Source organism: Rutidosis leptorrhynchoides, chromosome 2 (genome assembly GCF_046630445.1).
Source record: "Rutidosis leptorrhynchoides isolate AG116_Rl617_1_P2 chromosome 2, CSIRO_AGI_Rlap_v1, whole genome shotgun sequence".
Lineage (NCBI taxonomy): Eukaryota > Viridiplantae > Streptophyta > Magnoliopsida > Asterales > Asteraceae > Rutidosis > Rutidosis leptorrhynchoides.
Genome location: NC_092334.1, coordinates 90132008 through 90148224, shown reverse-complemented (window position 1 = coordinate 90148224; position 16217 = coordinate 90132008). Strand labels below are relative to the sequence as shown.

The 16217-nt window shown below is 32.2% G+C and overlaps 1 protein-coding gene across 1 annotated transcript; it reads right to left on the bottom strand.

Moving 5' to 3' along the window:
• Window positions 1-4004: 4004 nt before the first annotated feature.
• LOC139888050 (uncharacterized) lies at window positions 4005-4481 on the bottom strand. Its single transcript, XM_071871084.1, has one exon. It carries the CDS (start codon window positions 4479-4481, stop codon window positions 4005-4007), a length of 477 nt encoding a protein of 158 aa, XP_071727185.1.
• Window positions 4482-16217: the final 11736 nt, after the last annotated feature.

The following is a 16217-nucleotide window of genomic DNA, read 5'->3' as shown; positions in this document are numbered from 1 at the left end:
TTCACTATTGAAATCTTAATTGTTTATCATTTACTGCGTTTGTTTGTATCACCAGAATGAAAAATGACGAAAAATCATTTAGCTATTTGTGTTGAATCATTTAAAGTTGAAATATTCTCTTAATCATTCAAAATCTCTCTCTTTTAATTAATATACTCTTAAAAATATATCTTGGACATCTATCACACAATTATATTCTTTTGTTTGTTCACATATGAAGTTAATGAATTGAGTTTACATCATTCAAAGAGTTCATTTATAATTATAATCAAATATATTATATTATTATCGATCAAAACAAAATATAATTAGAACCTTTGTATCATTTAAATCATGAACAATGCTCACTACTCATTCATTATGTTTTATTTGTTTTATCAAACGCACGGTTACTTGATTTGCAGTAATTATCTCTTGTAATCTCCATCATCAATTTTAACAGTACATTATTATGCTATTCTTTGTTGTTGACACAGGTAGCTTCAAACTAGATCGTAGGATTTTTTTTAATGAGACTTCGTGTAACAACCCGAACCCGTTTAACCAAAATCGACGCACTTTATATATATATATATATATATATATATATATATATATATATATATATATATATATATATATATATATATATATATATATATATATATATATATAAGGCTCGACCACTGCTTTAGGCATAGGGCGCGGCGCGGCTAACAACTAACAAGAATGGTCAACACAGGTCAAAACCCCTGTTTTCAAAATACAATAGGAGGCGCGGCGCGTCCATACTTGCCGCGGCGCGGCTTATAACCCGATCTGATGCTGACTTTAAGTTTAAATTAAAATTCTCAACTTTAAACAATAGAAGTTTTATTAATTACGCAATGTCATATCAACACATTAAACGTTTTATGACCACCCTTGATACTCAAATGACATGTTACAAAACAAATGTCATTTCGACCCATTTACAAAATTTCACGAAAACCCGATACCAAAAGCATAATCCCGGGGACTACCAAATCCCCAATCCACGTCCAAATATCCAAAAGCTACCCCCTCGAGCCCAAACGCTCCTACGCATTTAGTCTAACAACTAGCTAGCTTCACAATTACAATACCTGTAAAAAGTTAAACAGCGAGAGGGGTAAGCATAACGCTTAGTGAATGGAATAATTATACATATACATATATAATCTACTTACTTGCATACACTTACACAAATACCGCATACGAGCTAGCAATTCAACAATCATGCAATCACAATGCAAAACTAAATATCCGCAATTCACAATAAGCTAGCATCGCCAATAGCATATAGTTCACAATTTAATATGCTAATACAAAACTCACACAACCATGGTTAACCAATAATACAAGGGAATGATGCTCGCGAAAGACCATCGGTGTTCACAACATCCGTTAGTGTACTTAACACGTTGTATCACTAACCCCCCGGGTGGTGTCTTAACATGTCGACACTTCACCCATCATACTTCCCGGAGTGGTGTCTTAACACGTTGACACTTCACTCATCACATGGAATGTGGTGTCTTAACACGTCGACACTTCACATCTCATGCTACACAAGTAAATACATCATATACATACACGTATAATTATTCCACTCACCTTGAAATGCCCACACAAGTCATGTATAACATGATCTCCGTTCTCAAATCCGAGCAAGTAAGCACTTATATCGCACATAGGTACAATATACACATAAATAGTCATTCTCTAAAAAGAGAACCCAACACAAAAATTCCTTAGCCGAGGGATCACACTTTGCTCGCCAAAACCCGCCCTTTTAACACCTAATGGACACAAACCAATTACCACTTCGGGTGGTAATCCAAACCCACTCTACCATGTACAATTTAACCCAAATTATACTTTATACTAACTAGACCAACCTAGGTCCCGACACTAGATTACTACTTAATTAGGTAGTGATCATTTCAAACCGTCATTTACACCAAAACCACAACACGTTCAATATCGACCCATATTGCACTTGACCACATTTGACTTATGTTAAAAACATCACTTTGACTCAAAATCACTTCTCATGAGCGATTACTTCCAAAAACGCCATTTAACACTTAAAACAAGTGTTTAAACACCCATTTGAACAAATAGTGTCATTACCAAATTTGACCCAATTCAATTTACCCAGTTTGACGCAAGTCACAAAAACCCCCACAATCACTTAACGACTAGTGATCATACTTCCAAAACACCATTTAACACATGAATCAAGCATTTACATACTTGATTCATCATATCTTGACTCAAAACTTAGATTGACACCAAATCAAAGTCAACACCCATTTTCATTAGCAAACATGTTCTTAAGAACATCAAAACACTAACACACTTACAACCTAGTGATTTAACACCCAAACCATGACAAATACTTTCAAATTCATCATCAAACCCTAAACCCACAATAATTGGGTTTACTCACACGATACATACAATAAAACCCTCAATTTTATAAGAAATGGGGTTTATAACCCAACATTAACTAAAATCCTAACACAAAACAAGAATTAAACACTAAAATTCGGATTAGGGTTTACCTCAAGCATCAAAACGAGTCCTAGTAGCTAGAAACATCAAGATCCTCTCCAATTCGGGCAAGAATCATCATCTTCTTCACCATTTGGAGCTTCCTCTCTCTAGAACTCTCATCTCTCTCTCTCTCTCTATATAGTTTGGTTGGTGAATGATGAAGATAAGATGAGATCTAGATCAGTTCCCAAGCCATATACCCGATCCCAAGTGAAAAGACCATGTTACCCCTCATTTAAAATAAAAACAAGAAACTTCCACCAGGTAGGAGCCGCGGCGTGGCCCCATAGTGGCGCGGTGCGCCTTATAGTGTAAATATGGAACAACAGCTTCTTCAGGGACTGAAGTTGTCTGATTCTGATTCTGATGCAAATTCTGAAAATGCATAAGTATTAGGTTGACTTTTAGTGGCAGTTTCTGATGCACACATTTACTAACACTTTCGAGAACACTTTGTGATGCATAAAATCCAGGGTCTTACACTTCGTCTCAAACATTTGTGTTATAACTAGATCTTCTAATTTATACTAATTTATTTAGTTTTCTGTTTTTCTTAGGAAGAAAAATGATATAGCTTCAAACCGTTTTTAGTACATAGGGGTTAATATAATAAACAACAATAATATTTTTTTTAAAAGATTCTAAAAAAAGTACCGAAATAATATACGGAGTAATATGTAAGGTAATATCAGAAAGTTTTTTGCAATGCTAAAGATATTTTTTGGATTCTCATTAGGGTAATAATATGTACACAACCTATTATTGTTATGTACACAACCAATATGTTTTAAAGTGTTGTACAGTACAACACTGTAAAACACAGTGGTTGTGTACATATCACTCCCCTTCTCATTATAGTTTGTCGGTTCTTTCTTATGCTATCATTATTCAGTTTAATTCTAGATTTGGATATGATAGAATAAGAATATTAGAAGGGGGGATTTGAAATTTTTAATTATTTGAGATGATATAATTTTCTTGGTGGACCAACAAGGTCAAATAAACCCGTTTTAGTTGATATTTTTATTCTAAATATATTTATAAATTCTTAGATTTTTTTTTTTTTTGGAAAGACAACAAGAATTTTATTATTAAAGTTAAAAATTCACAGTACATGGGGGCTGCAAGTGTAGCAGCTAAATATATACATGGGTACAATCTCACAGTAGTTAGACAAAGCTAAACAGACTAGTTCACATACTTATTGATCCACATAGACTATGGTGCTAAGGAGGCAACATAGAAAACATGAAAACAACGAATTATTGTGCGAGAATACTCTGGTTGTGAAGCCAATTATGCCAATCGATGTGTTCTGTCTTACACTTCTTCGCAATCCATTCGAAGCTTTGAACTTGGATTTCGTTTAAAGCTACCGGTAAATTCCAACATTGCTTTTTAAAGACTTTTTGATTTCAGTTTCTCTATATCAAGTAGCCACACGTCTACTCAACCGGTTGCCATATTTGGCCTCTCAATGAAGACATAGGTTGATTTGAAGTACCTCGAAAGATTTCTCCGATACTAAGATTTGAGACGCCACCTAGTCCCCACCAATCAAAAACCTTTTGCCAAATATCATGCGCGAGCTTGCAAAAGATGAGTGAATGTTCCACCGTCTCCACGTCGTCATCACAAACCGGGCAACGGACCGAGTGAAGGTAAATGCCCCTTTTATCTAACTCAATTAATGTTGGGATGCGTCGTTTCCTAGCTTTCCAAACGAAAACTTCCACCTTTTTCGGTACCAAACAGTTTCTTAGTGTTTCTATTCGGTTTGTTTCGCCAAGAAGGAGTTTCTCATCTATTAAAGTTGTCAACTTTCTTGTGGTAAATAAGCCGCTGCTGTTAAGAGCCCAACGCCACGAGTCCGGTTTGTCAGGTGTAATAGAGACCGAGTTAATTTGAAACGTCACGTCCATATTACTATAAACGCAGTACGTTCTCATTGGTCCCATAGTGAGGTATTTGACCTCTATATGATACGTTTTAGAAAATATTGCATTCGTTTCATGAAAAGCACATCATTATTATACATAATGCATGTTTTAAACAAGTGGGCGATTACTTAAGAAATAATTCCCAAAATACATCTGTTTCCAAATACTACACACATGACGTAACAGTCGAATATAATACATGACAAAGATTTTATTGAATGCAACACTTTATTTAAATAAAAGTATGAGACTCCATGCACAGCTTGCTCAGATAATGCAACAGCGGAAGACTATCTTAAGGACCTGAGAATAAACATGCGTAAACAGTCAACACAAAGGTTGGTGAGATATATAGGTTTATCATCGATATAAACATAGACCACAAGATTTCATAGTTATAAATATATGTACACTCGCAAGTGTATAAAAGTATTCTATAAGTTGTTGAGCGCTTCAGTAACCATACTTAACCATTAATGTGGCATATTCCCTTTATTATGAAATCTTCCTACACTGTACCGAGTGTAGTAAAAACGAAGTACTATGCAACCGTTTACGATACTAGAGCGACTAGCCCGGTTGGGGTTGTCAAACCCGATAGATATATCAATAGGATTCGCGTATACATGTTCTTACAACATGTAAATATTAGTTACCAAGCTATTAGGGAAGATATTCAAAGTGGTACAACTCAACGTAGAATATATTTTAAGTACTTGTGTCTATGGCGTAAAACATAAAATGCATGTATTCTCATCCCAAAATATTTGTAGAATTTAAAAATGGGACTATATACTCACAGTAGTAAAAGTATATTAATAATAAGTTTTCAACTTATTAAAAATATAACCGTCGTCCTTGGATTCACGAACCTATAACAATAATAACGATTCAGATAATAATACGACATATGAATAAAATAAAGCAAGTTCATAGAATACTTATATAATAATTTTTAACATTTTATGTTAGTAGTCCATTGTTAGTAGTCCTTTGTTAGTAGTCCAAAATAGTCCGAAAAGTCCAACAGTCCAATAATCGGTGTATATATATATATATATATATATATATATATATATATATATATATATATATATATATATATAATCTTAGAATTACCCCACGACGTATTGTATACGTATTGTCTTTGCATCAACCCAGAGACATATTGTATATGTATTATCTTAGAATTAACTAAGACGTATTGTGTACATATTGTCTTAGGATTTATCAAAACGTATTGTATACTTATTGTGTTAGGACGTACCAAGAATATTATTATACATATATATAATCACAGAATTAACCAAGATTATAATATTTTGTTATACTACTGATAACATGTCCAAATATATATAGTATATAGGAAAAGTTAACAAGGATATGGTTAATATAGTTTTTATAATATAAATTTCGTTCATACAACGTTAATTTTAGCAGATTTTGTTTTGCTCGCCAAATATTCATTACAACTCCGTTTAAAGTGAATCAAATTGCTATGGATTCATTAAGAAGTAAATTTCACAAAAACAATTCAAAAAGTTCATCCCAAGTAGTAATTTTTAGAGCTTTACCCTCTTTTTGTGTCGGTGGACAGATTTGGAAAAATCCCGGCATCCACCCAATATATGATTTTTGATAAAATACTCCCACTTTGTCTAAAATCATGAAAAAAATACTGGAAGTCTTATTTACATATATTAACATATTTCCAAAGTCTTAGCATCGAACTCAAAGTCTAATATAGGTTTTTAATTCCCAACCCAAAACAGCCCGCTTTTTACCGAATGGAGATTAAACGATATATGTTAAGTTTCAAGGTGTTCTTCATACGTACAAGTTATAAGTTCTTATATTAACTTAATATAACATCATAATACATATAAATAAGTGTTATTAGAGTTAAGTTAGAAAGATTAGATTAGTTCTTCAAACAAGTTTAGAATCAACTAAACTATGTTCTATTTTATAAACTCTTATATAGATAGCTATAAACATATGAATTGAACAAGAGTTGAAGTGTGATGACCAGGAAATTTCCGATCAAATTTAAACCAAATCTTGATATGTCTCCGACACGATAAGTAAAGTCTGTAATGTTGAAGTCTCAAACGTTAAACTGTGTTCATGTAATCATTTAGCCTTTGACTACTCCCGACGATTCAGGAACAATTGTGTGTAAATAAATATATATTTTTATTACTAATATTATTATCAATATAAATATAATTAGTATTATTAGTATTTAATGTTATCATTATTAATAACATTATTGTTATAAATCTTATAGATATTATTATTATCAATAATCTTATTATTTTTATTATAAATGGTTATTATTACTAATTATAATATTAAGAGTATAAATATTATAAGTTATATTTATAAATTAATAAGATTAATTATATTATACAGAATATATACATACAACTATATAATTACAGATATATACTGATTGATATACACAGATACGTATTACTTACAGATTCAATAGATAAGGCAGTATGTTTGTATTAATTAGTAACTTTAGATTAATTACGGGATAAAATAGGATTACAATGACAATTACTTACGTAGATAGTTTGTTACAAATTCTTGTCCATCACTATCCAACTTTATTAAGTTTTGTCACAAGAATCAAATTCAATCAGATACAACAAAATCTGTAAATAATCGAGCGTCCTTTTTTTATATTTAATTGTCTGATTGAGAAAAATTACGTACTTCCTGTCTAAAGGTTTGTTAAACGTTGACTTCTTAAATCAATTAGAATCAAGGTAACTGTTAAATCATATACTCTATCACATTAATTATATTATTCTGTTTTCCTTCTTGATATACAATAACCTCTTTATTTCAAACTCTCAAAAATCTTCCACCATCTTTTATGGCACCACCCATCAACAAACAACCGGCAACATCAATATATTTGCTTCTGATGTTAACCACAACGGTGTTTCTGTTCTAACTCAGGTCGAGCACACCATTCTCAAGCCACCACCTTAAAATACCAAACTCACAACCACACCACCTTCTCTAATCTTGTTTTGATGAACCATAAAACACCTTTTGTCTTTCTTTTCTTCGACTACTATCACCATTGAACAAACATAAACCAGCTGCACTTCTTTGTGTTTCTGCCCGAGCACCAAAATAAACAATGACTTCACCATCGTGCACCATTGTGACCACTTCACAAACCAATCAAACGCCACTTTCTTTATTTTATTTTCTTCTTCTTTTCTCTTCTCTTAGTTGCTGCTGCGTATTTTGCTTCCCTCTCCTGATTCGTAAATCGTAACCCTCAATCACATTTATTCTTTTTGTTTTGAAAGAACCATCTCAAACTTTGTTTTGTATTTTGAGTATTTATACTACAACTTGATAATTATTGATATTACATCTTGAAAGTGATTGCCATTATAAAATACTACCACTTCTCTTTTCTTTGCCGAAAGTTACCAATCAACCTCCCACTTGTTGATTAAAATAAAGTGTGATACATAAAGTAACGGAGGGTGAGGATTAGGTATGATTAAGATAATGATTTATAATCGATGACAAATGCAGTTGGGTACTCGTTTTTATTCTCTTGTGAGGAATGGATGGGGACAAGATGGGTATCCAATATACATACGTGGATCCAGTTCATCGCCTTAAAAATCGCTCAGTAAGAAATCGAATTCCAATTAATGCTATAGTTATCGTTTTACCTAGCAACGTGGGCTACTAAATTACTATGATAGGGCCTGTTAAATTGGACTGCGTATTCTAACTGGGCTGCTAAAATCCTTTTGGGCCGATCGTGTACTGAGTTATGATACATGGGATTGTAACAAGTCATATCGCGTTTTTATAAGGTGAATTTTGAATGATAATGATAGATGATTAATTGATAATGATAATGATGATTCGGTGAAAAGAAATACGCGAGAATAATGATAGGATTATGATAAGATTATAGATATGATTATACATTATGAAGATATGAAGAAGAAGAAGGGAAAAGTAAACAGACACATGAGGGTCAAATGGGTTGTGTGACGAATTAAAACATAAAGACAAATTGGATCGGATGGCAAGATGTATTGTGTTTAACCTAGAGGTCCTGAGTTCGAACCTAGGCTGCATTTTATTTTTTTTTATCAATATACATTGGGCCGTGAAGTGGTTGTAATATTGGGCCGAAACCTAGTTGGGCCAAGAACATAAGATCATTGTGATAAACAGTCTGGTGCTTGTTAAATAAATTTAGATGTGATATTAGACAGAAAAGCTGTGACAGTATAATGGTTAAGGGTGTTGGTTGTTAAACGAGAGGTCATGGGTTCGAGTCTGGGCAACAACATTATATTTTTGTTAACCTTGGAAGTTACACACTTAAGGTAATATTCTTAGTATTATTGTTCTTTATTATTATTTTATTATTATTATATTATTAGTATTATTCTTATTATTATTATTATTATCATTATTATTATTATTATTATTGTTATAAGATAACACAACTTTTTATTTACTATTATTCATATTATTGTACAAAATAATAATTAGTTACGTAAAGCTATATTTAATACATATAACATACTAAAATAACAAGTATATTACTAATATTAATATATAAACTTACTTGATTATTATTATTATATGTTTTAATTTATATAAATGACATAGGTTCGTGAATCCGAAGCCAACCCTATACTTGTTCAATGTCGTCATATGCATTTTTACTACAAAATACAGTACGGTGAGTTTCATTATTCCCCTTTTATATACATTTTTGGACTGAGAATACATGCAAATGCTTTATTAACTATTTTACAATATTTATATGTGTGAGTTTCATTTGCCTTTTTTACCCTTTATATTTTTGGGCTGAGAATACATGCGCAATTTTATAAAATTTTTACGAAATAGACACAAGTAATCAAAACTACATTATATGGTTGATTGATCGAAATCGGATATGCCCCTTTTTATTAAGTCTGGTAATCTAAGAATTAGGGAACAGACACCCTAATTGACGCGAACTCTAAAGATAGATCTATCGGGCCCAACAAGCCCCATCCAAAGTACCGGATGCTTTAGTACTTCGAAATCTATATCATGTCCGAAGGAGGATCCCGGAATGATGGGGATATTCTTATATGCATATTGTGAATGTCGGTTACCAGGTGTTCAATTCATATGAATGATATTTTTGTCTCTATGCATGGGACGTATGTTTACGAGAAATGGAAATATGAAATCTTGTGGTTTATTAAAATTATGAAATAATTATTTATGATAAACTAATGAACTCACCAACCTTTTGGTTGACACTTTAAAGCATGTTTATTCTCAGGTATGAAAGAAACCTTCCGCTGTGCATATGCTCACTTGCATGCAGTCGTTTATGGCATATAGAAGTCAGATCATCGCTCTGGAATCAAAGGTTGAAGATTTCTTCCGGATGGATTAGGACGGGTCTTCACATGAAGTAGAGTTTTTACCTCAAGTTTAGAATGTAAAGTTGTTGGAATGAAGTAGTAGAACAAAACTTGAGAGAGTTCTTGCAAGTGTGTGTGAAAATTGTAAGTAAAATTTGGAAAATGAATGTGTAAAAATGAGTTAGAAATGGTGTTTATTTATAGGCTTGAAAATTTGGTTTTTAGTGAAAATATCTAAGATAAGTTAAAATGTATTAAGTCATGGATGACATATTAAATTGATTAGGTCATGGATGACATTTTACACAAATAATTGCAGATTTCTATTGGTATATATCAATAGTAAATACTTCTAGAAGCTGTGTATAATACGGGTAAAAATGCCGTATGAATGCGAGTAGAATTCTTGAGGAAATTGAACGAAAATACGAGTACAACTATCCTTTATATGTATTGGTATATTATAAAGTGTATTTAATACTTGTAAGGATGTATTTATACTCGTAATACATTATATGTAAATACATTTTAATATAAGTTAATTACGTCGTTTAAAAAGTAACATATATATTGTTCAAAAACTCTTTAAATTAGTAGTATGAAAATATATATATAATACTTTGTTAATATACTTAATGAGATATTTAATTATCATATTTTCAAGTTAATATATATATATATATATATATATATATATATATATATATATATATATATATATATATATATATATATATATACACACACACACACATATATATAATTAATACAAGTTATTACGTTCGTGAATCGTAAGACAAAAAGGGTGACTAAAAGCTTGTGTAAAATTCTTTCCGGAGGTTCAAGACTTATTAAAATTCATTGCTTATCAATTCGGAATTATTAAATCATGTAAATAGTATAATCAAGTAGTCGGAAAAATCTGGGTCGTTACAGTACCTACCCGTTAAAGAAATTTCGTCCCGAAATTTGATTGAGATCGTCATGGCTGACAATAAGTATGTTTTCATGACGAATACGAGTTGAAAATTTAGAGTTTTATCATCAGTGAGTAATATGGATAAAACAATTCGATTATATGAAGTGTATGAGTGAAGTTATCGCAAAATAGTGAAATGAGGAAAGTAAAGATTCGTCTTAACTTTTGACGTCATCACGGTTGATTTTTGTATTAAAGAAAATCTTTGTAATCTTAATAAGATTTGATTCTTCGGTAATTAAGGAAATTAGAATTTTCTTCGATTAGGTACGTAATCTGCCTCGATTGCTATGTCTGATATATCGCTATAAATTAACACCCCCTTCGTTTCCTTATTTCCACATCTCTCATCTTCTATACTTTCTTCCTTAATTCATACTTTCAAAACATTCGTCAATATGCTCCATCCGGTTCTAATCCTTGATATACTCCTAACTTTTATATCCGTCATTCTTCTTTTTCATCTGCCGCCGGAAGAATCTATTCACTTCTACTATACTCTTGGTTTTTTAGTGTTTTTAGTTCTCCCGTGTTTTTTCATTGCAATACACATTGATATACACGGTTTGTAAATTATGTATTGTCGTTGGGCCTTATATCTTTCCTTATTTTTTGGAGTCCCTGCTCCTGTTTTTCCACAATCATTGACATCTACGGTTAATGGTCTTTTCTGTTTGCTGTGATTTATACCCCCTTTCTATTTTGGAGCTTCATGCTTTTGTTTTCTTTTCGCAAGTAATGGTCCAGAATTCGTAGGTATGGAGTTTCGAATTATTATAATATACAAAGTAGAAAGGAAAGGTAGTAGCACGATTTGATTTGTCAAATTACCAGAATATCCGAAAAAGACCGAATCATCAAGAAAATATTTTCTTGATATTTTTTAGAGGTTAAATAGAATGCAAGAGTCGTGTAACATGGCACATGATGATGTTATGATCTGTGAATCATCACATTCCATTTAGAAACTCAGCATGACTTACTGTAATATAATCACGTTGATCAAGTGTCATTATATTATACTAACTCATGCTTCAGTTCCCAACACTACTTCAAAAACATTCATATTTTAAACTCGAAGGTTTCAGAATTTAGAAACTAAAATAGTTTCTTTTATGATGTAACACAGATAGCGCGAAGAGGTAAATGATTTCGGATAACAATAGTTATGAAGATATCTTCAGAAACATCGAAGATATTTATAATGAAAGATATGATGATATCTTAGAATATCTAAGATCAGAGGATGATGAAGAATATTGTCTACAAGAGTTGAGAGTAAGGAGCAAGGTATTCGCTAAAGACTTCAGCATATACTGAATCATTTGGATTCTTTGAAGGCAGATTTAGTCTTTGTGATTTGTCCACAGCCTCCTTCATGGTTTGCTCAATCCGTTTTCCAATTCCAAACCTTCTCTTTTTCTGAGCTTTGCCAACACACTATTCTTTATCATCAAACTTTTGACTGTTACGGTTGTCTACAGTTTCTGCTGCTTCATTCAGCTTTTTTAAAATTCATGGTATTGATTCGTAGACTGGGTGCTTTTTAGAAATTTAGAATTGAAGATCAAAATTTTTAGGAGTTACACATTATATGTATACATATAATTGAAGTGAAAACGCTGCGAGATTCGAGATTGATGATTGATGATTCCTGATAATTGGTATAACAATTATTGTTACAGGATGTAGGTGAGTACATGATGGGGTTTCATGAATAATATAGATATTTTTCAGAGAGACTAAAGCCGAAGTTGCTAGTACATCTGCTGATAATATAGTGGAATATAAAAGGTGCTCTGGTAACGATGGCGAAAGGGCAACATATATATTGGGGTTATAATACGGCTAATCCGACTGAAAAGTCGAAGTTGACTTGCTGGAGCCGTGACAAAACTGGCTACTTTGAAAAGGAATTGCAAGGTTATTTTCGGCAACAACAATGCTAATGGCTCACGGATTTGTGTTAAACTTCTACTTAGGTTCCGAGAGTTTTCCAGATGCATGATTGTGGATAACATGTGGTTGGATCATCATCTCGATTGTTTCTTAATGGAGGTGTTTTCAAGAATCATAAAGGGTTTGAATGTAGATTGCAATGAATTTTTGAATAACACGAAAATTGTTTTATGGGTTTAATGAATAGAATTGATGTTTTAGCACAGTTTTGAAGTCAAAGTATAGCTTTGAAAGATGTAGAGATTTAAGAGTGATGTCTCCCGTTGAGTCTTAACTTGGATTCTGATCTGTCAAAATTAGAATATGAAATTGAATTTGGATGAGAACGGTTGTTTTGATTTCTAAGAAAGAATTTATATCGTTGTGAAAGTAGTGAGTATAGTTGATGATTGCTGAATCAGATTCGAAGAGTGTAATATATTAATTGTGAATTTATATATCTCTCGGGTATTACCTACACGTTAAAAGTTTCACAAGTAATATTTTGGTACAGGAGAATTTTTATTATAGTCTTTATGAAAATATATGTATATTTTCTTCAGATGTAATACAGATTTGATGAGCTAATATTAAATTAAGCTCATTTGATTTTTGGCTGGAATTAGAAATGAATAATCTCTAAAACAATAGAGATTACATAATCTTCGTGGAGTATTTCACTAATGTAATCAATACTTTATTATTTATTCTTATTGACATTCCTTGGTGACGGATGTTGATGCTTGTGAATTCTTGCGAACTTCGTAAGATATGAATGATGTTTTCTAGAAAGCTTCAAGTATATCTAAGTGTAAAATCAAACATGTAATTGAATAATACACTTAGTTTATTATGAAACGGAATTCATGGAGTTGAAACAGAGGTCGTAGTTAATGATGGTTAAGTTGTTAAGGAAGGATGTACATCATAGCATATTAGTAATATGAATTTAACCGAGTAGTATCTACACTTATTTAATTCATACATAATAGCTTAGTACGAAAAGATATATTTTGATCTCAAAATTTATATATATAAAATATACATATAATTTCTTCAGGGGGAATGAGTTAATACTTCATAACTCGTTGATACAATATACGCGTTGTTGATTTGTGATGATGTTGATGATTATGGAATTGGCGGAGCTCATAGTGCTACAGGTTTTGCCGGTGTTGGTGATATTGATGGTGATGCTGGTGGTACTACCGGTGGTGCTTGTATAACAAGTCTAGCTTGTAAACCACACACCATTCTTATCAGGGTTTTTACTCTTCCTTCTATCATTTCAGTCCACTCATCTGATTTATGGTTAAGGTTGTAATAGATAATCTCCAAGACTTTAGAGATTACATAATCGCCGCAGAATTTTTATCCAATGAAGTTATGAATTAATACTTCATCGTTGATTTTTATTAGTACTCCTTGGTATCTATGGTGCGTATGACGTTGATGCTCGAGGTACAGATTGTGACGTTGAGGTGTGGGATGCAGATGTTGTTGTTGATGGTGATAATGGTACTGCTGATGTTGCTGATGGTGGTACTGTTGATGCTGGTGATGCTGCTGGTGCTTGTAACCTTTGCACCATATTCTCCAAAGCCACTACCCGAGTGCGAAGCTCGTTGACTTCTTCTATTACACTGGGAAGATTGTTGGTTCGGACGAGCGGATGAATAAGATCTAGAATGTGAGATAGTATATAATCGTGACGAGATACTCTGGAAATGAGAGAGACAATGGTGTTTCGGACAGGTTCGCCGGTAAGTGCTTCATGTTCTTCGCCAAGAGGGAAATGTGGTGGATGGAAGGGATCACCTTCTTCTTGTCTCCAATGATTAAGTAGACTGCGAACCCATCCCCAATTCATCCAGAATAGATGATGGCTAATTGGTTGATCCATTCCAGTCACACTGGTTTCGGAGCTCGAGTGAAACTCCATATCGAAATCCGAGGGACTTGAACTAGTGGCGAGTTCCATTTCGTACGATTGAATAAAGGACTTTTCGATATGAAATGATTTCCGGCTATCGAATGGTATTCTAATTACATAGAATATCTATATATAATTAGAATATATATATATATATATATATATATATATATATATATATATATATATATATATATATATATATATATATATATATATATATATATATATATATAGCAGATATACTAAGATATGAATTTTGTCTATACACTATCTATGCAATAATTGCAGTAAGACACGTCAAGACTTAAGATGAAAAACAGGTAATTTCCGACAAGATATGATAAGAAAAACTTTTGACATGTAGACATGGCCGAAGTCCAGACTCACTAATGCATCCTAACAACTATCAGTTAGACACACTTGTAGTGACCCGGAAAATTTTGACTAATTTTGAACCAAACTCTCGATACGATTTCATATTTTCTACACGATAAGCAAAGTCTGTTATGTTGAATCTCAAAAATTTTGAACTGTTTCATGAAATCATTTGACCTTAACTATTTCCGACGATTCACGAACCATTGGTTGTAAATATTTTTTACATTTTAAGTTTAAATATTAGTACTTTGTACATATAAATTGGAACAGAAAATAAACAATTATCGAACCTTTTTGATCAGGTTTCAAACAGTTAATGAGTGAAATAATTAATTATATTTAATCTAAAAGTTTAGGATTTTTAGGAACACTTTTATGTATTAACTGTTTAGCAATGGACACGAAATAATATCCGCTTTAAATTGTCGGCAGTCTAATAGTTATATATGCCCGTGAAGATTGATATTATGATATAAAATTACTGTGTATTTTGTTTCTTGTCAACTCACATCTCAATTCATGAGATTACTGTTTGACACTGTTTGTTTTGTTTCACCTGCATCATTTATAATTAGATATTAGTTATATATATAGTTGAGAGATAGATATAGAAACTTATGCATCAATATATATATATATATACATAGCATATACACATACATACTTAATCATAGGCATTCTATAACCTTGAACACCAACACACTTTCATCATCACAATACCATCAACCACCGGTCGTCTTCCATCCTCCGGTAACCACCCAACACCATATCAATCCACTTAACCATCGAACCCATCGTTAACCACTACAGATACACCTTGTTTCTACTTCTGTTGTTAATGTACTCGAAACCAACCCAACACCTTTGCTAAGTATTAGATCACTTGTTTATTTTATTTTGTTTAACCAACCCAAACCATCGACCTCCTACATTTTTTTTTCCTGTATTCTTTCGTGAAATAAAACACATCACTTAAAACCATCACCCGTCACCTTTTAATCACGCACCACCGAAATCATCCTCGTCAATCACCCTAACCACCTTTCTTTCTTTATCTA